Genomic DNA, 27,622 nt, shown 5'->3' on the forward strand with positions numbered 1-27,622 from the left:
AAAATAGATATTCAGTTCCAGCTAGTTAGATAAATCACTTAAAAAACATTGTGAGAAGTATGTCTTCAGTTAACAGTTGTTGGTGTTACAGTTCCTGTGGTCAGTTGAATTGTGATGAATTTATAAATACTTTGTCCCTGGACAGCACATCTTCAGGACAAGTCCCATACAGTCTTTCCCAAACCACACTAAAATCAATAAGAGGAAACCTGGAAAGTTCTGCTGGGGCTTTGAAAGTGGCCTTTCTGTGCTTGGGAAGAAGCCCTGAATTGGAAACTGTCTGCTTGTTGAGAGGTGCTATTAATAAGACAGATCTGTTAAAACAGATTTATTACTTTTTTTTTAAACATTGGTTAAGCCCCAGGAGTGGATCTGTTTTTAAAGAAAAAAAATTCTCAAAGTGATTGGTAGGAGATCAGGTGCAGAGGTTATTCTAAGTTCATTTAAGAAGCAGTTTGTTTGAGATTTCATCATACTTGAATTGAAATAATTGAAAAAAAAAATCATCTTGTTTCAGCATCTAGTCTTGTGACTGGGAACGAATCTAAACCCTAATCTAAGTGCATCTAAGTTTTCACTGTGCCTTGCTCAACTGAATCACTGTTATGTCACGACTGACATTAAGTTCCCTATGCTGATGTCTTTTGTATTTAGACAAGCAATGTTTGCATGTTTTCTGTGATAAACCTTGAACTCAGCAGAAGAAAAGAAAATGTGAAGAATGTTTTTTATACATGTACTCAAGGTAGATGGAAGATATTGGATGCCAGTTTCTGATAGCTGGCATGAATTTATAATAGCTCTCGTGCTCAGATGCTTTATTTGTGTTGCCTTGGGTGACTGAAGGTTTTCTAAGCAATACTGATTTAAAAGATTATCTTTTACTTGATATTTATATTGTACTCTATGCCAGAATCTTGTAAATAATTCACACCAAAAAACAGAACAAAACAAAAAAATTCTTTTATTTTAACTGTCTGTGTATTCTGCAAGGGTCTGTCTGAAAATCCAGTAGACATGAGTCCCCAGTGGGACTCATGGAATGAGGAATTATCCTCAGCTGGGCAGAACAGGCTGACTGCAGCTTTCATCATGCATTGGTCTTCCTGCAGTTAATTGCTGTGTCTCATTTTCACCATTCAATTCCTAACAGCAGTTGAAGAGTCAGCTAACCTGCCTCCTTCCCCGCCTCCGTCACCAGCTTCTGAGCAGACTGGAGCTCTGGAGGAAGGTAAGGGTCTCCTGGACATTGCAGTGCACAGCTGTCAGCAGAGGGATGAGACATGAATCTAAAGGATGAGGGAATCAGAAAATGGAGATACTTTCTGCTCCTTCATGTGAAAAGATAAGGCATTCCCAGCAATAACTCCCCATCTTCAAACCAGCTGCAATGCATGGATGAGGTAGACACATGCACAGAGGTAACCGACAGGATATGTTAAGTATGTCCATACTAAAGAAAAAGAGGCAGTGCTGCTCACCTTCTTGTCTGTTGTATGCAGTATGAGCCAAGGTGTCTGCTGTCCCAGTGTGGTTGCCAAAACTGTGATTCAGTACGGGTCATCTTTCTTTCCTTAATATTTGTTTGGCTGCTTTTTTTTTTTTTTAATTACCATTAGCTTTGGAATCTTAAATGCATGAAAGCAAGGAGATTCAGAGTTGAATCATTTCTTTGGCCCTCAACTGCTAATTCATGCTTCAGTGCCTGCATGTGTTGGGGTTCTGTACACAAAGTGCAGCAGTCACATTCTAGTCTCACAAAGCAAATTTCTGTTCTGTTCTGCACAATCAATGTTCGATGTCAGTAGCCCATAATCACTGCATTTTCCTCCTGCTAAAATCTCCTCCAGTGAAGAACTGAAGTATTGACTTAACATTAAGCAGAGGCCTAAATGCCAGTGAAGTTTTTGCAGTGTAGGCGTGTACTCAGTGCTTTGTTCAACAGAAGACGACTGCTGCATCAAGGCCATCCATACAGGGAGACAGCAGTGTGTCAAAACTGAGCTGTGTCACGGGGAAAAGAGAGAAACATTTGGGTTTGGAATCTCCAGGGGACTGTCAGTTGAACTCTGCCATATCAGTAGCATCTTTCTGTGTCCATTTATTTCCTTCTTGGATTTTCTTTTAGCATTTTCTCTTTCTTTTTTGTTACATAAGTGCATGAAAATAATTTCTTATCATCTACTGAACAAACTTTGCTATTTTAACACACAGCCTCTATGAATTTTGCAAGTGGATGGTTGTTATTTCATGTGCTAGCATAGTCTGACTCTCAGTTTATTAGGACACTGCAATCAGGCATGTTCCATCTTGCAGTCATTTTTGACACAATGCTATTGCAGGCCATGTTAACAACAACATTTGTCAGTCCACTATACTTGAAATACCTACTGGATGTGGTTAGTAACCAATATAAAGAACTTGATTAATTGATTATTGTGTTTTTAAAAAAAACATGTGCCCACTGTGTGTTTAAAAAAATATTACAACAGTCCCTGGATTCATCACCCAGAGGTAATGGCTATCAGAACTATTGACTGAAAAGTGGTAAGGCATTAGTGAAGGTTTTTAGAATTGTTACCAGGATTTTACCACTGTTTTCTAATATATAGTTCACTTGTCTAGTCCAGTGTATGCTTTTTAATTTTTCATATCACAGTAATGAGCATGTTCTTCTGCTTCAGGCCAATGTCAAGGTTCTTCCATTAGCCTCAGGCTGAGGATTAACTTTGCTTGCTGTTTCTGTCAGCTGTATTATTTGCATTTATTTTAAGATTTTGTAAAGTACTTACATTGCTTAATTGGCAGGAGGTTGTAAATTGCCCCCTAAGCAAATTGGAAGCATTTTGCTAGTTGTACTAACACAGGAAGGTGGCAAAACACTATACAACTCGAGGTTATTATCAGCTGCCAGACCCTGCAGTTCCTAGCTCTGTTTATGACTCAGCAAGTCATATAACATTGTTGGTTTTCTCCTTCCTTGCACATAGAATTGAGTTAATATAATTAGTTACTATTAAGTAATATAATATCACTAACCCCACAGGGGTGGTTACATGAACTGAAAGGTCAGTGTTTGGGAGATGTTTCTGATTATTTGCAATGTCATGGTTATTAAAAACATTGAAGACTTTTCCATGACAAGATTTTGATTCAACTCTTCATTTTTCAGAGCAGATGGCCAGTTCATAGAGGAAGTAGGGACAGAAATGATGTGCTGAGTCATTAATGCACTCTGCTAGAAGCGTCTTGTTCATGTCCAGCTCTCAAACTGGAACTCACAGTAGAGTTGGTTGACGCAACAGAAGGAACTTGGAAATAATTCCACCAGAAATATATTATGTTGCTTTTCCCCAAAATACCAATATTGTCAACTCAAGGTACTTAATGGTAGTAAAAATCTTGTGTTCTTTTCTGTTGGAAGATGAGGGTCCTTGTTTTCTGTGGGTAAGTTGAGCTTTTGCTGACCTGAGTGAGCCAGACCTGTCGTTTTTATTCAGGCAAAGCTCCCGTTGAGAAGAGTTTGCCTCAGTAGGGTTTGACCCAGTTTTACTGTACTTGTTTAAACCCCTCATTCCCTATACCACCTGGCTGTCCATCCTCATGCATCTTTACGTTGTCTGTCTTTCTGCTCAGTAGAATACAATTTAATTTGTTGAACAAAAACAGTGAGCATTTGGTGTATCTACCTCAGACCTTTTTTCCCCTTCTCCTAGAAGCTTTTCCTAATGCACTTGTCAGTGTGTGTTGTATTGCTTTGAATCCGAGAGACTTCCTTCAGTCATAGTAGGAAGGAAATCACTGTTGTAGACATGACAAAGGTGGATGTGGCCAGCCATGCAGCAAACACAATTTAAAAAAAAAAAAAAGGTAGAAAAGACAGAGAGGTTTGTGGGTCAACTGTATTTCACGAGAGAAAGGAGTCTGTGGAGTAGGTTTCTTTGATTTGGCTGCAGAAAAATATTCAAATGAACCTGTCCCTTTTAACTGCTGCAGAAGGTAAGAAAATTATTTGCCTTATTGAAATTATTTCATTTATATTGACTATAATAGGATAATTTTGTTCAGGAAATTAAATTCTCCCTAACACCCTCTAATCGTTTTATCCGTTATATCTAGTCATGCAGGGCTGATGCAATATTCTCTTGCCAACTTGGCATTTCTTTTGTGCTCCATGCCTTTTGACAATGGTCAACGATGTCTTCATGTAAAAATTTTCGTAAATGTTACAGGATAGAAGGATGCCTTTGATGGACTATCTTCCATTTTAAAATAGGCATTTCATGTTAGGCTTTATATACCAAATAAGAATGTTTTGCAAACTGAAAAGAATCAAGTGGCCTATGAAAATGGATCTGTTGACAGGGAAAATTACTTCTTGAAAGGCATTCTCAAAATATACATGGAAGCTGAAGCAGAATGAGCCTTTGTGAGAAGTGATTTTAATCTTAGACTTCAGAATGCATTAGGGATTTTTCCCACGCTCTGAGATGAAAAAGATTGGAAGGGACTAAAATAACAAAAGACTTTTCTTGTTGCTGAAATAAAAGCATATCCTCCTTTAAAGACATCATTATGCTGTTAATGAAATTATCTGCAGTAATTTTGAAAATATCTTTATTCAAACTGATAAATAATGTAAATCTGTAATAGCCACATATGTAACAGCCCCGAACAATACAAGACTTCGCACTCCTAATGATTTGGACCATCACAATAATAAGGTTTTTTACTGTTGTCAGTTCTCTTGTTTTAAGGAGCAGTGGCAGGGACTGTATTTTCTTGCCTACAATCCATTTAGAGCCTATAAAGAAGGAATTTTCAACTTTGTTTGCCTCAGTATAGAGAAGTTCTGGGAATTCCTCTCCGCTCTTGTCAGTGCATTTTGCTTTTGCAGGGTCTCTGGATACATATAACCCGCAGCTGGAAGGAGAACCTCTCCTTTGGCACATCCTCCTTCTCTGTGTTCTGCTTCTGACCATATCAGCCTTTGCTTTTTTCTCCGGTTCCAGCAGAGGAGGTGGCAAGTGTGTCAGCTCATTCCACTCTTGCCCTCAATAATACAGGGGCTGGTGTGAGGGCACCATGCAGAGGAGTGGGAATTGCAGTTTTGAACCTTCTTGAGTTTAGGAGGGAGTTGATTCCTGGTGTCTTGCCCTCTGAGCTGTGGGCTTGCCCCCTGTAACTTGCCTTTTACAAACCATGAGACCCCTCAAATCTGTTACAGAATTTTGGAGGGGCTTTTGCGGAGAAGAAATCCCACTTTTTCTGCATTGCAAGTGGATCAAGGTTGCTGCTTCCCTGTAACCTTGCTGCTGGCTCTTGAGTACTAGAGAGAAGTGGGAAGCTTAGGCCCAGCCCTGCGTTTAGCATTTCCTATTGCAGTGCTCTGCAGAGCTTCCTGCTTGGCAGAAGCTGGTTACCAGGTTATCTTTCCACACCTACCTCTTTTAATAATGCATAAACCCCTGAATCTGGGGTTTGGATTCCACTACAAGAGTGAAGCAGGTAAACTATGAGTGATTTGGGCACTTTTTATGCCCTGACAGAAACAGTGAGAACGGTTTGCTTAAACCAAGTTCTGTAGATGGTATCTGTGTGTGTGCAGGTACACCAGCATACCAGTTACCAATACTGCCATGGATTGCTAATTTTCCTTCCTTTCTTAGGGTGATTGAGCCTGAATGGGTTGCTCCTACAGCATTCCTTTCCCAGGTGGAAGAAATCCATGTCATTACAGGACACTTGCTTTCTGTTGCCGCAGAAAGCAGAGGATGCTTTTTTAAAGACACAGACATTGTCTTGTCATGGTGTGCTATAAAAAGAAACTTAAAACTGACTGTTGTTTGCCAGGAAGAATCTTATACCTCTTATAGATGGAATTGTTTTGGATCAACGTTGCTTCCCCAGACTGGGTAATGGCAGTTAGAGCAGCATTTGTGAACCATCCTGTTTGGGATCACACACAGAGATCTGGTTAATATCTGTTATTGTGCCTGTGTTAAAACCTTGCTTTCTGACTCCATGTTCTGGATCTGAGAGTGAAAGTTTCAGAGGCTCTGGGGAAATTCTTTAAGTTACAGTTGACTGGAGGAAGACCAGGGACACCAAGCATTGACTTGTTCCTGAAGCTAATAGGAAATGCGCAGGAATAGCTGCAGGTGTGTGAGGCACACCATGAATGCAGTGTTCATCAAGCTGCCAGGTGTCATACACTGAGAATGGGCTTAAACTTCTTTTGTCTAGCAGTAGGTGTTTAGTTTTTTCATAGCTTTATTCATGATGAGAGGACACCTCAGCCTACGTGAGCTCTCAAGTTTCCCCTCTAGGTTTGTATACACGGATCAGGTCCTAGGCCAGTCATTTTCATTGGGTAGTATTATTTTCCTTTTTCTTGCAAAAAACAACTCAAGCTCCTCCTCCCTGTAGCTGTCAGTAGCTAGTGTAGTCCTGAGATGATTATGTGATTTTCTGCAGTGCTACAGTGATGGGTGAATAAAGCTGTCATTCCAAAGCATTAGCAAACACCAAGGTGGGAGCTAGTTCACCCATGAAAACATGGCACAACAGCATAAAATATAGGACTAAGAGAGACTGCTCTCAGCAGCTTTGTGTGGCCTTTATCAAGGAAAAAAAGTAGCTGTTTGGGGAACGGTTTTTATGATTGTTTAAATGTTACTTGTTTACAGGGAAAAGAAGAAAGTGGGGAATTTTGTAATAGATACAATGAAAAATAAAGCCACCATTGGCCAAAGTGTAAGCTGGTTTTCTTTTTAGTTAAGGGACTTTTTAATTACATTTTTAAGTATTTTATGTGATGACTGTAAGGTGATACAGCTGTATCAGGACACTTCAGAGGTTTTGAATACAGTCAGGTATAATATAGTTGTGACATGTGGTTTGTGTGCAGTGTTTTCCTCTAAATAATGTGTGTACTTTTGAAATTCACTTACTGCAGTGGTTGGGTTACAGTGTTTGCAAAGCCAGTAGGAAGCACCTCGTCTGCGGCCCATGTGTTAAAATGCACGGCTGGCTCACTCCTCCATCCTGCATCACCCGTAACCTGACTGGAGTCATCCACTCTGCAGCGTGACGGAGTGGCTGGTGTTGTTAGAGCATGTGTCCATCCTGTCTGGTGTTTTCTGTGTCTTTCTGTCTGTCCTGCAGCGTTTGTCTGTGTGTGTCTATTTGTAGATGAAGGGGCGGAGGATGAGGTGGGACTGCTCCAGCACTGCCCCGGCCGTGGGCCTGCTGCCAGCAGGGAGTGGCGTAAACACCAGGCCCCCTCCATCTCAGTGTCTGTGCCCAGTGATGAGCCCTACCATTCCGATGAGGAGTACTATGAACACCCTTTGTTCAGCTCAGAGTGGACTGGCTCTAGTACACATCCCAGTGCCACAGTGAAGAGCACAGAGGTCTTGTTGGGCCATGATGAAGGTGAACTGAGCATGGTCCAGTTTGGTTCCTCTTCCCCTCTACCCACCTGCCATCCATTCCATTCCGTATGTACCTGAGATTGCTGCCTTCTGGGGAGGGAAGCCTAGATGTATTTTCTCCCCACATGGAAGTGACGCCTCTCAAAGAGTCTCTTCATGTCAAGGTAAAGCTGCAGCATGAGCAGTGTAAATGCAGCTTTGGGGTCACTGTAACCATGGTCCCTGCTTAAATCAGGGCTCTCGGTCTCCAGACCTGGCTTATAGCAGGAGAAGGAGCAGCTAGTTCAAAGAAGTGGAAGCTAATTTTTTCTTTGTACCAGAGAAATACTGCCAACAACAATGTGCAAACTAGGCCAAAAAGATGGTTACTGGAGGTAAGTCAGTTGTTAACTCAATGGGGAAAAACCCCATATCTATACCAAAGATAGCTGTGGAAGGTCTTTAATCTTCTAGCAGACAAAGTAAGTAAGTCTTACCTCAGTGTACATAGGTGATTTCAGCCAGTAATGGGTCATGTTTGACTTCCAGTTGTTTTGTGGACACATCCCGTTAGCATTGTGCCAGCTGACTGCAAACAAGGAGGGAAAAAAGGTTTACTGTCTCTCTGTACCTCCTTTTTCTATGACCTGAGCACATTAGTAAGTAGTATTTTATTAGTAGGGGTTACATAAAAGTGAAATGGCTTTTGAGGAATCAAGGGAGAATCTATTTCAATGACTAACAGGAAAGCTCACTTCTTCAAGGCAAAGTAGATGACATTTGATTTCTCAGCATTTGACTGACTCCATCTTGGGACACAGGAGCTGAAGTTAAAAATAGTACTGAAAGGTTTGTGTCTCAGGAGGATGGAGCTGTGTACTTGAAACTGCTCACTGGGTCACTTCAAGAAAACCAGAGTTGTTCTGAATTAACAGGACAATATAGCCTGTTAACTGCAACACCACCAGTAAGATCAGTGCTAATAACTGAAGTTCATTAATGTCAGCATGTCTGCCTGAAGCTCAGGGAGATAGAAAATTGCTACAGCTGGGGTGCCTGTATCTGTACTTAGAGCACTCCTGGCCTGGTTAATTCATAGGCATCTTCTTTTTCAGTCATGTGCTTCTGGAGAAAGTGCAAGATCTCAGAACATCTGTGTGAGGAAGAAAAAAGGGGAATAAGCTGGATCATCAGTGGAAAGATAGTCATTATGAAACAGCCCCCCTCACTTGCTGCCTGTAGGCTGGCAGTCTGCTTGGCATAAGAGTCTACTGCACAAAGGGAAAATGTAGGATTCCTTTGTTAAGTCAGGGATAACTTTCTAGTTTGAGTAGTTATTTTTAATCAGGTAGCATTGTGTGAAGTGTCTCAGGAAATGGAGGTGTATACCTGGAATGGTTTAGAGTAAAATGAGAGGCTTTCCCTAACATTTTTTAGTTTAAAGGGATGCACATACAAAACATCAAATTGGAAAAGGAAAAGTAAAGGAAGTTATTCAAATCAGGGCCTCTTAGAGCTGGAGACCTGCTGTACTGCCAGGCTGCTTTCACAGTCTGCTCATGTGTAAATATCTCTGTAACGCTCAGGCATCGGTCCAGGTTTGATTCTGAATCTTCTGGCTTCTGTTCATTTAAGATATTGTATCTAACACTAATTATTTTATATGTTATTAATAATGTGTTGTTCTTTACATAATGATATTTTCTCAGACTCAACTAGTGTTTGTGTTCCTTAAATCACTCTTTAAAGACCATAATTGAAATGGATGATTGATTGTCTGCTCTTCACTGGGCCAATCTCAGGAGAAAAATTGAGCCCTCGTAAAGAGGTTCTGTGTTAAAACCAAGAGGCTGCATGCAGCCACTTCTAGATTCGAGAGCACTTTGTTCTAAGTCTGATTCAGCAAAGTACTTCATCATAAGACACACTTTACACCCAGGGAGGTCATCAGGTTGCCTGCAGCATGGCTACTGGTCAGCTGCTTAAGTGTGTTGCTGAATCGGAGGTTTCACATTTAATCCTGACTTCTTATCAGGGGGAATGCTAATAGTGCATAGTAATTTCAGCTGAGTAGCAGTGGCAGGGGTGCAATTCCAGAATGGAGACTTTTCTAATCGTTTTCTGCCATGGCATGAGTAAAGACTGCTCTTGATACTACTCTACTGATTCTAACAGCCCATAAGGTGAGCAATATATTTTAGAGATTCAGATGAACAAAAAGTTACGTTGAATTCACTGGTTTCTTTAACTTAATTGGTGATGAGGGGGCTAGTGGGGAAACAGCAAAGGAAATGAAGAGTCCTTCTGTTAAAATGGTGATTTTCACATACAGATTTCAGATGTCAGCTTAAGGGAGAATTTGTTTGTAAACCTGTTCAGTGTAGAAATATTGGCTGAAATCTTGCAAAAACCATTAGTTATCAGCCATGCACAAGGCCTGCTAAGACTCTGGAAGTACTCAGTATTTTGCCAAAGATTCACTTTGCTGGTATGTAGCAGTCAGTATTACCAAGGTCAGTGGAAAGAAATCAATGCCTTATACCTTCTTCCACCTCAGCTGAATGTCTGGTACTGGAGTAAACAGCACATATATCAGAAACATATCAGTGTACTTTGAACTCATTGATGCATTGATGTTTTCAGAGCCGTCCATCATTCAGTACCATCTCCATTTGCAATGACTATTTGACCCACAGTCATCTTTGGGAGAGGTATACCTCTAAAACACTTTCAGCTCTCCTCTTACAGCATAAACATGTTTCTTTGGGGGAGACAGGCTTTCAGTTTGGTTTTTTTCCCTAATGAAAATTCAGTTCCATGGTGACCAAAATGGACTGGATGCTAGCAGTCCTTTGACACCCTTAAATCCAAAATGTTGAGTTGAAAGTGTTAAGTAAAAGCAGTCCTGTTCAACTGTGTGCTTGGTGTTTACTGTTGGTGTTGATGTCACCTCCTTTTTCCATCCCCAAGAAGAAGAACTGATAAAAAGTCCAATGTCTGTGGAAGCCAAACCTGCTGCTCTTCCTGGGAAGCAAATGGGGAAAGAGCACGGGCCCACTGAGCCTTCGGACCAGGCCAAGGGCCTCTGTGAGGGTCAGCCGGATTCTGGTTCGGAGGCCAAAGTGTGTGGTGAAGACAAAGTGCCAGCTGTGGCATCCAGCAGGGACAGTGTAACTGCTGTGGTGGGAACACCCCTGAAAGGCATACCCCCTTCCTCGGCTGAGGAAGGTGTGTCCTCCTTAGCTTTGCATGTGTCTGCCGCTGGTGAATCCTCCTCCAGCTTTCTCCAGTGCTTTCCAAGGCTGCTTCATTTTCTGTTTCTCCCATTTATTAGTATGACTGCTCTTGTTATTATGCTTGAAGAGTGTGTAGCAGATAATAAGATTGTGTAGGTGCTGTATGACAACATGGTTTCCCACCGCTGCGGCTGATTCCTGATTTTTTACTTTGCCATGATGAAATGTGCTTTGCAGCTGAGCTGATTCCTCTGCGTAAGCCTTTTTTGCCCATCTCAGATGTGTTTGCCAGTCACATTGCTAATCTGTGTATATTTTTTTTCTTTTTGGTGCAGAGATTCATCTGCGTTTCTTCTAAACAGCAGATTTATTGCCTTTGACTATGACATAAAGATGCTTAAACTGTAGAAATGTTTTCTTTTGCAGTGTGCAGGTTTTTTGTTTGGTTGGTTTGGTTTTTTTGTGTGCGCTTCAGTGCATTCTGGTTTAGCTTCCTTAAAGCTATTGCTTCTTATGTCATACCCTTGCCATTCATTGAGTCCACCCCTCCCCTCCTCTCCTCAGTCATTGCTAGAACTCTGATTTTTTGTGTGTCTTACCTTATTACAAATGTTTAACCCTCTATAGTGCCCTTCTTAGGAAAAGCTTCCATCACTTCCACTGGGACGTTTGCCTTCAAAGTGAAAGTTAAGAGTTGAGTGCATTGGGTGAAGTTCTGATCTGCCCTCTGAACAAAATATTTGCTGCAATAGTCTTTCAGTACATAAGAACTAGGCTTCAGGATTTCCCTTTTAATGGTATTTCTCCTCAGCCAGTGCAACAAGGTTCAAAGACATCTCGTGTGGAGTAGTGATGTACCCATTCCCTCCCTGGCTAAGAAATGCTGCATTTGGTAGGCTGGTGTTCTGGCTGGCCCAGCTGGAGAACACTGAATTCCTTTGGCAGTCACAATATGTTTAAATACCATTGGTATTGTTCATTTGCACTACAGTAGGATACACAGAGTAAACCAGTGTCTAGCTATTTAATTGCTGAGAAAGAAAGATGACCAGCCCAATGGCCATGTCTTTATACTTTATAGGATTTTTAAGTCAGTCACCAAATGTAAAAACATAAAGGAGCAAAATTACTGTAGACTTCTAGACCTGTGAAGTTCAGAATGACAGTTGCATTTTAGACCCAGTATTAACATATGCAAATATTTAAAGAATGACTAATACTTGGATACTAAGTGTTCTTAAAAAAATCAGATTCATCAGGGCCATGGCTCCATGGACTCCAATGGCTCCATGGCTCCTTGGACTTCAGATCAGATCTGAGGAAATTCAGAATCAGCCCAATGCTAGTTGTAACAAGCTTTAGAAAAAAACTCATAAAATTTTTTTTTACAGATTACTGCAGAAAGATCTGCCACATTCTGCAGTCTCTCCATATTTTCAATGATAGGAAGATTTCAGTGTGATAGGAATCACCATTTTCCATAGTATATTAAAAAAAGATCAATCTATTAATGATTAACAGAGTGTGTATTAAAAAAAATTTACTGGGTATTACTTTCTGAAAATATAGTGACAGAGTATAAGAGTAGTATTTTTAGTTTGAAATTAGCTTAATTAGGGTTAATCAAGTATTCTTTAACTTCAGTTAGAGCTGTAGTTGACTGGCCATTTCAAAGACCAGACCTTCAACATCTGGGTCTATTAATAGATCTGTTGCTGATTTACACATGGTGGTCTCGTGACAGAAGTGAGATTTTTGTCATTTGCCAAAGTGAATGTTAAAAGGTGGTACAATTAAAAAACCAGCCTCTTCTGGCACTTGCAAAACTTTTTGCTTGCATTATCTCTTTAGTTTAGGCTGCATGTAGAAGAAAAATGCCAAAAAGATGCAGAAATGTATAAATAAGTATGTTTTAAATATCAGCAGCACATATACTATTGATTCAATTAAAGTTGCAGACTTTACTAATGCAAAACTAACATAAAGGTACAGAGCCCAGCAAAGCTACCAGTGACGTGAGGATTATTTGTGGCTTTGCTGTTCTATACAAATCATGAAGATGAAGAATTCCCATGAAATCATCTCATTTCAGTGGTCACATTTATATGTGTAAAACTCACATTTTCACTATAAAACCTCATATGTTGAAAGAAAACTAGGATTTAACACTCTAAAGCAGATTTCTCGGTGGATGGCCTTGCTGCATGTCTGCATCTTTCTTCCTCTCCATTCCATCATTCGTACCAAGGTGTTGTAAGCCACATGACTTGCCTGCCTGTAAGTGCTTTAAATAATATTGTTATAAAACCCAAACAAACTACTTCAGATTTCCTTGCAGCCACGAAGATGGAATTCCGTGTCCAGGAGGGCGCACGCCCTTTCGCAGCAGGACCATTGGACACAAAGCAACATGAATCTGGGAAAGACAGTAAGACTGTTGAGCAACCTAAATATGATGCCTTAGTTCCACAGCCAGCAAAAACAGAGGCTGTGGATAAAAAGGAACCAGAGAGCAAAGACAAAATGCCTTCACCTCCATCAGAAAGGGTCTTGGATACTGATTCACAGAAGAAAGGGGAAGCCAGTTTTGCAGAACCTGCTGCCAAACCTCCTGCTCCTCAAGAACAGAAGGACTTGTCATCTCAACTGCCTAAAGGGAGCAGGGCAGAAGAAAGGACTGGAGGTGTGCCCTCATCAACCAACCAAGTTATGTCTATCAAATTTCCAGACGACCTTAAAGATGTCCAAGGTGTTGCCATCAGCTGTGGTGAAAGTTCTCTATTGCTGCCAGAACACAAGGCAGAAGCAGCTAAAAGTGAACTTCCTTCAGGCCCATCTCCTGCTGTCCCCCAGGAGCTTTTGCTCAAAGACGCCTTCAAAACAAAACAGGAGCCCAGTAACGAACTGTTTGCCAAAGACCTCAGTAAAGATGACCAGATCCACGGAGACAGGATGTTAGCTCTGCAAGAAGTCTCAGCACTAACTGTAGATGGTCTGAAAACGCCAAGCACCCCAAAAATCCCTCCGTGGGGGGAGGAAAAGGACATGACCAAGGATGAGAGTGATGAGGAAGAAAGGTATGACTTCTATGATAAAGGGGAGGCTCGAATATTAGATGATGGTAAATTAACCACAAAACCTGAAGTTAAAACAATTTCCCTAGACAAAGCAGACTTTCAGAAGGATGGTGAAACTAAAAAGTCACCTGATACTCTCAAAACAGAAAAAGAAAAGGACCGAAGTGTGCTCCCAGCAACAATAGACATGAAAAAGGAGGCAGAGCCAAGCACACAGCTACTCCCAGCCAAGTTAAGCCATGAATGGACTCTTGAGAAAACAGTAGAGCACCCTGATACCACTCAGTTATCCGGAGTAATAGAGAAAGCCCCTGAGGCACCAGGTTTAACCACTGAAAAGACTTCTAGTCTTGAAGAAAAAGATGTTAAAAAAGATGCCAAGAAGGATAAGACAAGTGTTTCAGCTCCTCCTCAAATGAAAGAGGAGGAAGATCGTTCAGGAATGTCAAAGTATTTTGAAACCTCTGCTCTGAAAGAGGAAGCCTTCAAAGCAGATGGTCTGAAACAAGGCAGTGATTACTATGAGCTAAGTGACACTAAAGAGAGTATATATGAGCCTTATCAGAGAGGTCTTCTAATACCAGAAGATGAAGAGGAGGAGGAGGAGGAAGAATTACAGACAGAATTAAGTCAGCAGCAGGCTGTGCATGCTCACGAAATGGGGTACAGTACCCTGGCTCAGAGCTATACACCAGACACATCCGAAGAACCCAGCTCCCCAACAGAAAGAATGTTCACTATTGACCCCAAAGTCTATGGGGATAAGAGAGAACTTCACAGTAAAAATAAAGATGATCTGACTCTGAGCAGGAGTTTGGGACTTGGGGGGAGATCTGCAATTGAACAGAGAAGTATGTCTATTAACTTGCCCATGTCTTGCCTGGATTCAATAGCTCTAGGATTTAGCTTTGGTCGTGCACATGATCTTTCTCCCCTGGCTTCAGATATTCTAACTAACACTAGTGGAAGTATGGATGAAGGTGATGACTACTTGCCAGCGACCACACCAGCACTGGAGAAGGCCCCCTGCTTCCCCATTGATAGTAGAGAGGAAGATGAGCACGTTGCAGAAGAAAAAGCAACACCAGAAGAAAACGTCCAGCCTGAAACCTCAGTTGAATCATCTTTACAGGCCAAAGATTATTACAAAAATGGGGCTGTCCTGGCTCCTGACCTGCCTGAAATGTTAGACTTGGCAGGGACAAGATCTAGATTAGCCTCTGTGAGTGCAGATGCTGAGGTGGCACAGAAGAAGCCAGTTCCTTCTGACGCTGTTGTGGAAGACAGCAGCACAGCCCTGCCACCTGTGACAGATGAAAACCACGTAATTCTTAAAGCTGAAAGTCAGCTGGAAGACTTGGGCTACTGTGTTTTCAATAAGTACACAGTCCCACTCCCTTCTCCAGTTCAGGACAGTGAGAATTTAACGAGTGAAACCTGTCCCTTCTACGAAGGTGCAGATGAGAAACTGAGACGCGGCTTGGCTCCCGACTTGTCTTTAGTGGAAGTGAAGCTGGCAGCTGCTGAAAAATCAAAAGAAGAATTCCTTAGGGAAAAGGACTTAGGTCAGCATGGTGAGTCAGTTCTGGTGAGGGACTTGGAGCAGGAGAAAAAAGAGAAGCTAGATACTGTGCTAGAAAGAAGTGAATATCAAGTTGACTCTAAAGAGGTCTGTCCCATTAAAGGAGCAGAGCCAGAGAAGACAAGAGCTGAGGCAATGTCAGAAAGGAAAGAAGAAAGTGTGACTGGTAAAGTTCATTTACCTGGTGATACCATGTTTGACAGAATACCTGCTTCACAGATAGCAGTAGAAAAGGATTCTGTTTCTTTGTTGATAGAGAAAGAGAAGACTCTTAGTGTTGTTCCTGAAATAGCCGAGACAGAAGCTTTGGTAAAACCAGATTACAATGCTATAAAGCACGATATGGAAGTAGCTGCAAGGAGAGCTGACCAAGAAAATCAGAGTCAGTTAGATGCTAAGATTGGTGAGATTGTTTCCTCTGTTAAAAGAGCAGAGGCTGAACCCAAAGACGCTCAGCAGAAAGATGAGACCATGTTCTCCAGAGAAGCAAAGGATGCAGATGTGCTTTCCAAGACTGAGCCTAGTTACATGAAGGATGGCACCAAACTGTCAGAAACAGAAATTAAGGAAAAAGTTCCTAAGCCTGATCTGGTACATCAAGAGGCAGTTGATAAAGAGGAGTCTTATGAATCTAGTGGAGAGCATGACCAAGCCCAAGAAGGTTTGAATGGAGAATCTGTGAAACCAGAGGATGTCAAAGCAGAACCTCCAAAACCTCCCATGTCTGGGGAAGAGTTACCTGCAGAGTTACCAGCAAAGGAGACTTCTATGGAGCAGCTCCTTTCCAAAGCTGAGCATCTCCGGGAAGAGCCTGCTGAGATCCAGATGGAGAGCATACCACAGCCTGCAGAAGGAGCTGAAAAGATTCCTGATACAGCTGTGAAACCTATGGAAACCCAAAAGCTGCTGCCATGTGAAGTGGCAGCTGGGGCCACAAAGGGGGAAGAACACGAGGAAGAAGAGGTGGAAGTAGAGCAAGAAGAAAAAGAAGAGGATAAACAGCAAATTGTGTCAGAAATGCCCCCAGGCTTTGGGGAGCCTGCTGCTAAAGAAATGCTAGCCAAGGGTAGCCCAGAAGCAGTGCCTGAACTGAAAGGCGTTATTGAATCAGTGGTGACAGTGGAGGATGACTTTATCACAGTGGTGCAGACAACAGTTGATGAGGGTGAATCTGCTTCTCACAGTGTGCGCTTTGCTGCTACTCAGCAAGAAGACATCGAAACAGGAGACTCCCAGGCTGAAGAGGAGCTGGAGGTTGAAGAAGTGGAAATTGAACCCAAGGAGGGCTCCCCAGAGGCTCCTGCTTCGCCCCAGAGAGAAGAAATCCTGCTCACCGACTACAAGACAGAGATTTGTGATGATTACAAAGATGAAACAACAATTGATGACTCCGTCATGGACACAGACAGTCTCTGGGCAGACACTCAAGGTGTGCATTATCCTTTCTGTTTTGTCTGTTGAATATTTTTGCTTCCAAATCATAGTGATTGAAAAGCAAAATTATTACAGTTATAATAGTAATCTCAGCATGTTTCAGAAAAATGGTAAAAATAGTCTGCCTTTTTTTTTATTAATTGTCTGCTCTGTCTTCAACTGTTTTTTCCCCTGCTCCACCACAGTATTGTTAACATTTGTTACTAATCTTTTGTTTGTTGTTACAATTTGCTCTGATCCTACAGATGATGATAGGAGCATCATGACTGAACAGTTAGAGACTGTTCCTAAAGAGGAGAAGGCAGAGAGAGAATTGCGAAGATCATCTCTCGATAAGCATAAAAAAGAGAAACCTTTTAAAACTGGGAGAGGCAGGATTTCTACTCCTGAAAGGAAAATAGCTAAAAAGGAGCCTAGCACACTCTCCAGAGATGAAGTGAGAAGGAAAAAAGGTTCATATACCACTCCCTATTACAGTATTATTTTAATTTGTTTTATTTTCTTACTGTTTTACAGTACTATGCGGTTAATCTCTTGTACGTGATATGCACCGTAACAGTATTAATGGTGGTGTTCTTTTAATGAGACATTGTATAAATATATGAGAAGCCATGTGCAAGGCTCACTGCTCCACTGGCCCTGTTTCATTACAGTCATCCCCACTGGCCACCGGGTAACGCATCTGGCGCTTCCCCTCTTCGACGTTGCCCCCAGTAAAAGCGGCGCGTTGGGTTGGAGCTGTGGGGCAGTGGGCCTGCCACTTGATGTGTCATATGAAACTGTTTGCTGGGTTTCTTTCCTGATTCTGTGTTTTTGTGTTCTTTTTGTCCATAGCAGTGTATAAGAAAGCTGAACTTGCTAAAAAAACTGAAGTTCAGGCCCACTCTCCCTCCAGGAAAATCATTTTAAAACCTGCTATCAAATATACTAGACCAACTCATCTCTCCTGTGTTAAACGGAAGCAGACAGGTGACTGCATTCTGTTCAGTTATGCAATGTGGCTGGCAAACATAGACATTTTCTTTTGTAAATCTCATGGCTATAGCAGCTTCTCTATTATTTTTTTTCCTCCAAGAATATCAATCTTCACAAGTAGTACTTTTTTTCTTTTTTTTAGTGTTTTGTACCATTTTTTCTTTTCTTCTTTCTTTCCTGGTATTTGTTTATTTGATAGAGGCCATGATCATGTATGCTTGTTGTTGCTTGGGCCTCCAAGTGCTGTTGTTGTAACTTGGCATCGTGCTTAGAGTGTGGTGTTCTAGGAATCTCTACTCATCATTCTATTCTTTTTTTTTTTTTAACTGACTTTTTTTTTCTGGTGGGAAAATGTTGACAGCTTAAACCATGGTATGCATTTCCATTATTTTGCTTTTTTACTCTCATGCATAATAAGAAGTGTTTCAGACTTATATTTTTGCTGATTGATGTTATCTGCATTGACAATTCCCGATCTGATGTTTATGCTGTACAGTCAAAATCCACAGGGGGAATCCAGCCACATGCAGCATGGAGCCGAGAGAGAAGAAATCTGGGCTCACCCTACGAAATGCATTCCAAGTAAAAATCTTAATATTGGTAGAGGAAGATGAAAGGAAGAAACAAATGATTCCTGTTACAACTTGATAGGTGTATCATTATTTGGAGGACCAAAAGAACTCTTTCAGCATTTTCTTCATATTATTAATTGTTCCTGTGAGTTCAGGGTGGAAGGATAAATATCTTGACTTAACTGGTGATCTTAAAAAAAATGCCCAGCTAAAAGAGGCCAGGTTTTCTGTCACATAACACAAACACATGCTGCAGTGGGTGTTTGAGTGAAACTAGGGCTATTAAGAGAAGAACAGTGCAGAACTGCATAGGTCTCTTCTCACGGCTTAGAAATTAATGGGAAGATTTATTACACATCGTGTGGTTAAACAGAGCAATACCAAAAGTGTCCCTGGGAAGTCATTCCAATCTAGTTTTACACCATTGAGTCACTCCTGTTCTAAATGTAGACCAGACTCAGCAGGGAGGTCTGACTAGGGAAAATACAATAAGAAGATATGCAAGTTATAAGATATGCAGATATTTCTTAAGAAGATACGCAGATAAGTTATGCAAGAGTAGGTTTAATGCCATGCCTCAGCTGTGAAGGCTGTATTGTCTACTGGTTGTCTTCCATTATGTTGAGTTGGAAGGGACCCACAAGGATCATCAAGTCCAGCTCTTAGCCCTGCACAGGACCGTTCCCAAGAGTCACACCCTGTGCCTGAGAGTGTCATCCAAATGCTTCTTGAACTCTGTCAGACTTAGTGCTATGACCACCTCCCCGGGGAGCCTCTTCCAGTGCCCAACCACCCTCTGGGGGAAGAACTTCTTTCCAATATCCAACCTAAACCTCCCCTGACACAACTTCTGGCCATTCCCTCAGGTCTTGTCACTGGTCACCACAGAGCAGAGATCAGTGCCTGCCCCTCCTCTTCCCCTCACGAGGGAGTTGTAACTGCAGTGAGGTCTCCCCTTAGTCTCCTCTTCTCCAGCTGAACAGACCAAGTGCCCTCAGTCGCTCCTCACATGGCTTCCCCTCAAGGCCCATCACCATCTTTGTTTTCCTCTTTTAGATGCTCTCTAATAGCTGAATATCTTACTTATATTTCAGTGCCCAGAAGTGCCACAATATTCCAGGTGAGGCTGCCCCAGGTCAGAGCAGAGCAGGACAATCCCCTCCCTCGACCGGCTGGCGATGCTTTGCCTGATGCCCCCCAGGACATGGTTGGCCCTCCTGGCTGCCAGGGCACTGCTGACTCAGGGCCAGCTGGCCATTGACCAGGACCCCCAGGTCCCTTCCTTGGCACTGCTTTCCAGCACCTCGTTCCCCAGTCTGTCCATACATCTGGGATTGTCCCATCCCAGATGCAGAATCCGGCCCTTCCCCTTGTTGAACTTCCCGTGGTTGGTGATTGCCCAGCCCTCTAATTTGTTGAGGTCTCTCTGCAGGGCCTCCCTGCCTTCGAGGGAGTCAACAGCTCCTCCCAGTTTTGTGTCATCTGCAAACTTGCTCAGTGTCCCTTCCAGTCCTGCGTCCAAGTCATTTGTGAGATGCTGAAGAGCACAGGGCCCAAGATGGAGCCCTGCAGAACCCCACAGGGACAGGTGGCCAGTCTGATGTCACCCCAGTCACTATTACCCTCTGTGCTCGACCTGTGAGCCAATTGCTCACCCACCACATGATGTGTTTATCCAGCTCTGGGCTGGACATTTTGTGCAGAAGGATCCTGTGAGAGTCACTACTGAAAGCTTTACTGAAACCTCAAAAGATTACATCAACTGGCTTCCTGTGATCAGCTAGGTGGGTTACCTTGTCAGAGAAGGAAATCAGGTTTGATAAGCAGGACTTTCCTCTCAGGAAGCCTTGCTGGCTGTGACTGATGACAGTGTTGTCTTTGAGGTGTTTTTTCCATACTTCCCAGAATAATCTTCTCCATAACTTTACCAGGCACTGAAGTCAGACTGACAGGCTTGTAGTTTCTGGGGTCCATCGAGAATTTTTTTCACTGTTTGTAGCAAGGTTTGAGAAAAAAAACACATCACATCTGAGCTGTACACCCCTACTCATCCTCCTCTACATCCTCTTCCTCCCCCTGATCCCACTACAGGGCTCAAGTCCCCAACTCTGAGTCACTGAAACTCTGCATTTTTACCTGTGAATTCCCACATTTTAATTTATGATAGATTTTTCTTTTTCTTGCCCTTCTTCGAAATCAGGACAATATTCACCAGCTTCTGGGTGAGACCTTTCCAGATTCCCAAGACCAGTCAAAAAACATGGAGAGAGGTTGTGCAATGATATCAGCAGCTCTTTGAGGATCCTGGGATGAATCCCAGGGGATCATACTAATTCTCTGGGCAGCCTGAAGTCTGCTCTCGTCATGTCCAGAGTTGAAATTTTGCTGGAACTTTTCCTCCTGTTAGCAAAGATTTTGAGCTTAATGGCTTCGTGGTTGCTGTGGCCAGGACGGCCACCAGTCTCTGCTCCGCTCATGAGATCCGCTCCGTTGACAAGCAGCAGATCAAGGAGGGCATCTTTTCCAGTCAGCTTCCTTAAGACACCACACCTTGCTCTTGTGACTGACTCTGGTCCTTCTACTTGCCCCTCTCAGGAGAAATGGAGTGAGGGAAGGAAAGGCTGGTCCATGCCCCTCTGAATTGCACTGATGGCTCCTCCTCAGTTTGCAGTCTCTGGGCTCTCCTAACTTTCACTCTAGACCAGAACTACCCAAGAGTGAGGAACGTACAAAACGATTAAAAACAACCCTTCTTGCTTTTTCTTGCTGTTTGCTGAAGCACAGCTTGATAGCTCAGAAGTCATGACCCATAATTCACATATTCTTTCAAAAGCCCCAGGGAGTTCAATAAGCTGTGGAAATGGGGGGAAAATAATGTAGGCTTTTTAGTGTTCTTAACTTCATCTAGACCTCTACAGCCATGTGGTCATGCTGTTTTACCCTCAAGTACTTTACTGCTACCTCCTCTGAATTATTCTGGCCCATAGCATCCTGGAGAGGCCTGAGTCATACAAATGGACTTGCATAAGGAAATCTGCCCTGTGCCTTAAATGTGCACTGCCTGGCAACAGTCAGAGCTTTTTCTCTCTCACTCCAATACATAGTAAAGCAGATATATTAGTCAAAATGAAAAGTACAATACAAAAACTACCTTCTCGTACTTTTAAATGCTGAGGTGGAAAGCAACCAAAATGATGGACATAAAACTAATGAGGTTTGAGCTCTAAAGCAGAGGAGCTTGAACCATGCCACAGAGTGAACAAAAATATCTCTTAGAATGTTTCAGTGTTCTCATGGTTGCTGGAAAATTTACAGTATCCATTATTTTCTTCTACCTCACGTTTTTGTACTTCCTGATGGGACTTGAGGGGAAGCCATGAGAAAGAGTGCAAAGCTATGTGATACTCTAAGAGTGCACGTGGCCCATATGTTATCCTGTGTATCATTGAGCTTGAGCCTGTCATTCAGCTCTTTCCAAGATCTGGAATCTAGGACGTTGTCTCTCTCCAATTTTCCTTTTTTCTAAAATCTAGCACCATTTCTTGAAGCCAGTTTTGACTGTCAGTGCTTCCTGTTTGGAGTGGTCTTGTCAGCTTTAGTGATGCCTGGCTAATGCAGCCCCCCAAAAGTCACTTGGCAGTGTAGTCTATAGAGCTTTGAGTGTGTGGCAGTCAGTTAAAATGTCCATATTGCATTTATTGTGACTTTAAAATGAAACATGCCCAGTTATGATACAACCAAAATAAGATTATAAGATATAAGAAATAAGTTATTAGATACTACCAAAAAAAGTTGATATTTGCTTTTATTTTCTGTGTAGTGGCCCAACAAATTACATCTTTGCGGTAATGCCCCTCAATATCAGAAAAAAAAAATTCCCATATCACTGGTAAGCACTGGCAAATACCAGTAACTTAGATCAACATATCCACGAGGGAGGGGCTGCTTTTTGAGAGGCTCATCCTTGACATTTGAAAAACAAACTGTGTGGCCAGCCCAGAGCAAAGAGTTGTGAAGTCTTTGCCTTGACTGGCGTAGCTCCCATGAGGGAAACCCCAGCCTGGGTTGTTTGGTCAGAGGCTGTGAAATGCCACTGCAGCTCTGCCACCAGAGGAGTGCTTTGGTGACAAGGCCAGAACAATGACCTGGCTGTGACACACTTCTGTTCCTTGTCTTCAATTCTGGGGTCACCCCCCTGAGGTAAAACATGTTTGTTGTGTATTTAAGCCACAGGGCCTGTAGAGATGTTGTGTTCAGATGGTGAAGTTGTGGTGCTTTCAGGTACATCAGCACAAGCAGCTCAGCACAGTCACAGTGGTGACTGGTTAGTGTTCAATGCTAGGAGGAGGAGGAGGAAAGAAGCTATTTGTGATTATTTAATCAGAGAAGAGATGCAAAACAGACCCAAACCAGCAGTAACAGATGTGATGAAGTGTGACATGGAAGGGCTGTGTTGTATTTATCCCTGTTACAAATTCAGAAGAACTGAAGTGCACAGTTAAATATTCTTTTCCTCCTCACAAGTTTTCTCTCCTACTCCTCGATTTTTTTAAGTGTATATATATATATATATATTATATATATATATTAAGAGGGCAGAACTAGAGTGAGAAGTGTGACAGAAAACCAGGGATGATCTCATTACACCTGGGAACCACACTGGAAAAGGAAAAAATTAACCTGACCTGTCCTGTATGAGGCATTAGGGTTGGTTTTAGGGTTGGAAAACAGTTGGGTTCATAGCAGAAGGTTGTCATTTGTGCCTGTTGTCCTTGCTTCTGTGTTTACCAAGGGCATCCTGGCACAGGTATCAGACGATTTCACATCTAATTTTTGAGTGGTTCATCACTTCCTAAGTGGCAGCACTGGGGTGAAGCTTTCCAAAAAGCTGCCCCATTCAAAAACTTGAGATGGAATCCTAAATCAAAAAGAAAAATCTTATCTCAAACCATGTTGTATCAGATAAATGAAATACTGAATCAACATACTTGATGTCCCAGATATAAATTGGATTTCTGAAGTCTAGGGGCTTAGTTGACCTTGTTGACACAATGTCATGGTCATAGGATGATAATTCAGCAGTGAATCTCTCTCCTTCCATTAGGAATGTTGGCTAATATGTTAGAGGCCTCTCTTAAAATTTTAGTTTGTGGGTGACTTAAAGGTGCCTAATTTTTAGAGGACAGTCCTGAAAATCAGAATACTAAGTTGTCTGAGAATCAACCTTCAGACCAGAGACTCTTTTAGCTGTCAGCTATTTCTTGAACTTTTTTAGTTTCTAGACTTTTAGGAATATGAATACAAAATTTCAATTTGTTTGAAACATATACCATTTTACCTCAAGTAAGATGAATACAGGAAATTACTAAGTACATTTCTGTATACAGTTCAGTGAGAGTAATTCACAAAGTACTTGCTTTGCACATGAGTTCCAAGGCATTTAATTGTTCTATCAAATGTACTAAATAGAAATGCTTCTTATTATTGTTTTTAACTATCAAGTCTTTCTTTGGGTTTCTCAGCAGCAGGTGGTGAAACAAACCAGGCTCCTGGTGTATTTAAACAAGCAAAGGAAAAACTCTCAGTGAGTAAAATCATCTTATTGTTCATCTTTATAATCTCCCTTTGTCCTTATTTCACATTTTTTTTGTGTTAATTCAGTAAGTAATTGTGTGTTCCATTTAAAATTGGTTTGCCATATTCATTCTTCGTTGAAAAGGGTAATTAAAACCACCTTTCCTGAATAACCTCTGAAGCACAGTCCCAGGTAGTAGTTGGTGACAGTTTGCAGATCCATGGGGGCCACACAGACTCCAAACTGCAGGAGCTGGAGTCTGATCATCATTTTGAGCCATGTCATCCTGTGGGATAAGCTGTGCACCTTGCCCCTTTCTGCAGAGCCACATTTGCATTGCAGCCTTGCTCGATTGCTGTGAAGGCAGAAACCCTCCTCCAGGACTCACTGTATGTCTTCATTCCATAGCCAAGAGTTCTGCAGAGGCCAGGCCTGTGTGGAAGTCAGTGGCCAGTAGAATTTATAAGTGACTCAGTGCTTTGAGAGTGGCCATTTCCTGGGCTGCTGATTGCTGCCTGTGTTCCAGCCTCAGTTAGGTGCCCTGCCTTCAGCTGCTCTACAGCCTGTTCTGCCCTCTTTGTCTGGCGCTCCTCAGCAAGTGCTGCCTTACTCTGTGCTGACCCTGTGCTCTTTCTGTCCCATCATTCCAAAATCCCCAGGAAACCAACCTTCATTCTCTCTCCCCATGCAAATATTCTTTCTGTGACACTGACACACGCTAATTCACATCTGCAACACAACAATACTTTGTCATTGTCAGCCATCATTAACAATTAAGAAGTTCCTTACAATTCCTCTAAATTTCCTAATATACTTCCTAATATATTCCATGGCTGATTTGTTTCATCTGTTAAACCAGATTGTCAGTTCTTTGGGGAACAAAAAACTCTGTCACATGAAGTGCTACACACTATTTATGAATTGCACAAAACTGTTAGTGCTGAGAGCAGCATAACTGAGTGGAGGATTTGGAGGAGCCATGGTTTTTCAGGTCTGACCCGTTTCAGACCCATAACTGGGGAACTGTTAGAACTTCTTTACAAGTTCAGTGAGAAATACCTGGGCAGGTTTCTGGGCTGAGTCAACAGTATGTTTCATTATGGTCTTTTCTTGGGGGATGATCAACACACAGGAGAGTCAATACTTGAGCAATTTTCAATGCTTGTGGAGTGCTCCAAGTATAAGCACTGCAAAATCATTCTGTGCAATTATCGTTCTATACGCCTTTCGTTTTTCTGCCCTCTGTGTCCTAGCAAAGATTAGAAGTCTGTCCCCTGCTTACCTGCTCTCCCTGCTGCCTCACCTCTCTGATTGCCACACGCACACAACTCTTGGACATTTTCTCTTCTGTGCCTTGTCTTTGTCTCTGCTTTTATAAAGATCTGTCCCTTTTTTTGTTGCTCTTTTTTCTTTGGGATTTTCAGCTTTTTTATGTCCTTCAAGTGCAGCCTTTTCCTCTCCACTGGTAATGTTAGATCATCCAACCCAGTCAGTTTTGTTGTCCATGTTCAGACTGCAGTTTACACACTGCTTTGCAGAACAAGTTCAGGGAAGGCTGAGCAGTTCCATCTGCTGGAAGGAGCTGTGTACCTGCAGTTCACAGCAAGATGATGAGAACACCTGTCATGTGTTAGGAACACCTCTGAAATAAAGTGAGAGTTCTGCATCCCCACTTCAGCAATCCACGAGTTTCAGTCAGGGTCACATAGATCTTTTTGGGCAGCTGGCCCTTCCAGCAGAGGTCAAAGGTAATGTGTTGCTAACAGAGAAGCAGAGTTTTCTGGGCAAAGCACAGGCAGGGACTGAGACATGGTTTCTTTGCTTGTTCTACCGTCTTTGAGCATGTTACTTAGGTCTGGTTAGGCCAGATTCTGCCACTATTACTGATGCTAAAAAGTGCCTTGCTCCCTAAATAACATGAGGGGGATCTGGACTGTGATAGTCTCAGAGCAGTGCACTAACTCAAGGTCATGCCTTTTCCCCAGCTGTTCCACTGGCAGATCTCAGTGTCATCCATCTTTAGCATGCCCATTAGATCCAGGTATTCACGGAGAACACTGTGCCATGTGAGTGAAAAGGATGATGTCTCTGCACTGGGACTAAAATCTTAGTCTGTAAGAGTTTTCTCTCTTACAGAATGTTTTCCTCTTGTTATGGGGGAAACATTTTGCATGATCCACAAATTGAAAAAGGCAGAAACTGCTGAATGAACACTTGGACCTCAGACTGTGCATGCTTAGTTACATCTCAAGTTAAGAAAGCCGACTGAAAAGTGTTCACAGAATGTCTGCTTCTTTGGGACCACCCACCCACCTGCTCCCACCGAGTTTCAGCATAATAAACACCTTAGTGGGTTTGTAAATTGGGCCCAGAGTTTCACAGGTGGATGAGACCCATAAAGTGAACTATGACAAACCAGTCGAAGTCCAGGGAAGCCTTTGATGTGACAGGAACACATATTCCACAGTTTCTGTGTAAAATAATTATTCAGTGGTTTTTCAGAGGCATAAATATGTCGCAAAACTCATTCTAGGAATACATTCTTGATAGTAAAGCACTTCCATCCTTTGAACTAATTCCTTGTCTTGCTACTTGGTATGGATGATGGCATCCAGTAGAACTCCTCTCAGCTGTGTTGTAGGACTGGAATTGTTTGTTAGGCAGTTCTGCAACTCTTAATCATGTGGGTAATGTCATGGATGACATTCAGCACACTAGTCTCAGTTTTACATAGGTTGGGTATGCAGCTTAAGCCAGAGGCCTGTCAGGGCTGGACTGCCCATTCTTTTCTCATTTTCTAATAAAGAGCAACTCATACACTTTTTCTGATAGTTGAGAAAGTCTAGGGGATGAACTTAGATCAAATGCCAAATTTTCTGTGGCTCAAATTCCATACAAATCCCAGAATGACTTGCTCATTGGGATTGTTCATATGTGTAATTTCATGTTAGTATGACTACAGAGAGAATCAGGACTACCAAGGTAACACCCTAGCAGTTGTTCTTTGTAGTATCAGTTGTATCTGTGGAAGAGAAGAAAGTGTTACTTAAGCAAGTAGTCCTATTCTGTTTCAAGGAAATTCCTATTTGTAATGCAGTTCCTATTTGTAATGCTCCTAATTGTCAACAAAGATTTTTCTATCTATCCTGTTGGGTTTTAATTGTTCTTTCAATGGGATGTTGTTATTCAGAAACAAACAAGTATCTGTTCACAATGACATATCATGTCAGCTTTTCAACCACATACAGGTTTCCTTATCCCAGCACTCCACACTGTCAATATAGATTTATGAATTTCTGTGGATGACACCAAATGCACAGAATGCAGTATCTGAAGTGCAGTAGGGATTTTGTCTGTACACAGTGGCACAAGAAGCAATACTGTCTTGTCCTCTTGCTGTTGTGGGAATATAACTGTTACAACTTTACTTTTAAGATTCCCACTGTTTTATTCTTGATTGTAACCTGGAGGGATATATTTCAAATGCACAACTTTAAAGGACTAGGATCTCTTGGTGCTCCTGGAACTTTGTACTTGTTTCTTATGCAGCCAACCAGCAGTTGTACCAGTTAAATGTCACTCCTGGCACCAGCTTTGTTCTATTAACACAAGACCAAAATAGCATGTGGAGAAAAAGGCACTTCCTCAAGTCAGTAACTCAGACCCAGATGGTTTCAGTCAAACAACACAAAACTGAAAATTCCATGCAAGTCAGATCTGCATAGACACATTACCAGACACAGGAAAAGTATTAAT

At 42.0% G+C, this 27,622-nt stretch overlaps 1 protein-coding gene across 26 annotated transcripts in view; it reads left to right on the plus strand.

The window, feature by feature from the left end:
- Window positions 1-27,622, plus strand: part of MAP2 (microtubule associated protein 2) — a 220,986-nt gene that overhangs the window by 168,518 nt on the left and 24,846 nt on the right. For 15 of the 26 annotated variants that reach the window (XM_018071768.2, XM_018071773.2, XM_029959492.1 and 12 more), the window contains 6 exons: window positions 1,154-1,231; window positions 10,386-10,643; window positions 12,990-16,739; window positions 16,990-17,196; window positions 17,579-17,713; window positions 23,814-23,875. In XM_018071768.2, the coding sequence (XP_017927257.1) occupies window positions 1,154-1,231; window positions 10,386-10,643; window positions 12,990-16,739; window positions 16,990-17,196; window positions 17,579-17,713; window positions 23,814-23,875 (4,490 nt within the window). Of the gene's footprint in view, window positions 1-1,153; window positions 1,232-10,385; window positions 10,644-12,977; window positions 16,740-16,989; window positions 17,197-17,576; window positions 17,714-23,813; window positions 23,876-27,622 lie in introns of those variants that run through there. The other 11 variants (XM_029959504.1, XM_029959506.1, XM_029959508.1 and 8 more) reach the window with 7 other exon arrangements.

The sequence above is a fragment of the Manacus vitellinus genome, unplaced genomic scaffold (genome assembly GCF_001715985.3).
Source record: "Manacus vitellinus isolate BGI_N305 unplaced genomic scaffold, ASM171598v3 scaffold_20_pilon, whole genome shotgun sequence".
NCBI classification, from domain to species: Eukaryota; Metazoa; Chordata; class Aves; order Passeriformes; family Pipridae; genus Manacus; species Manacus vitellinus.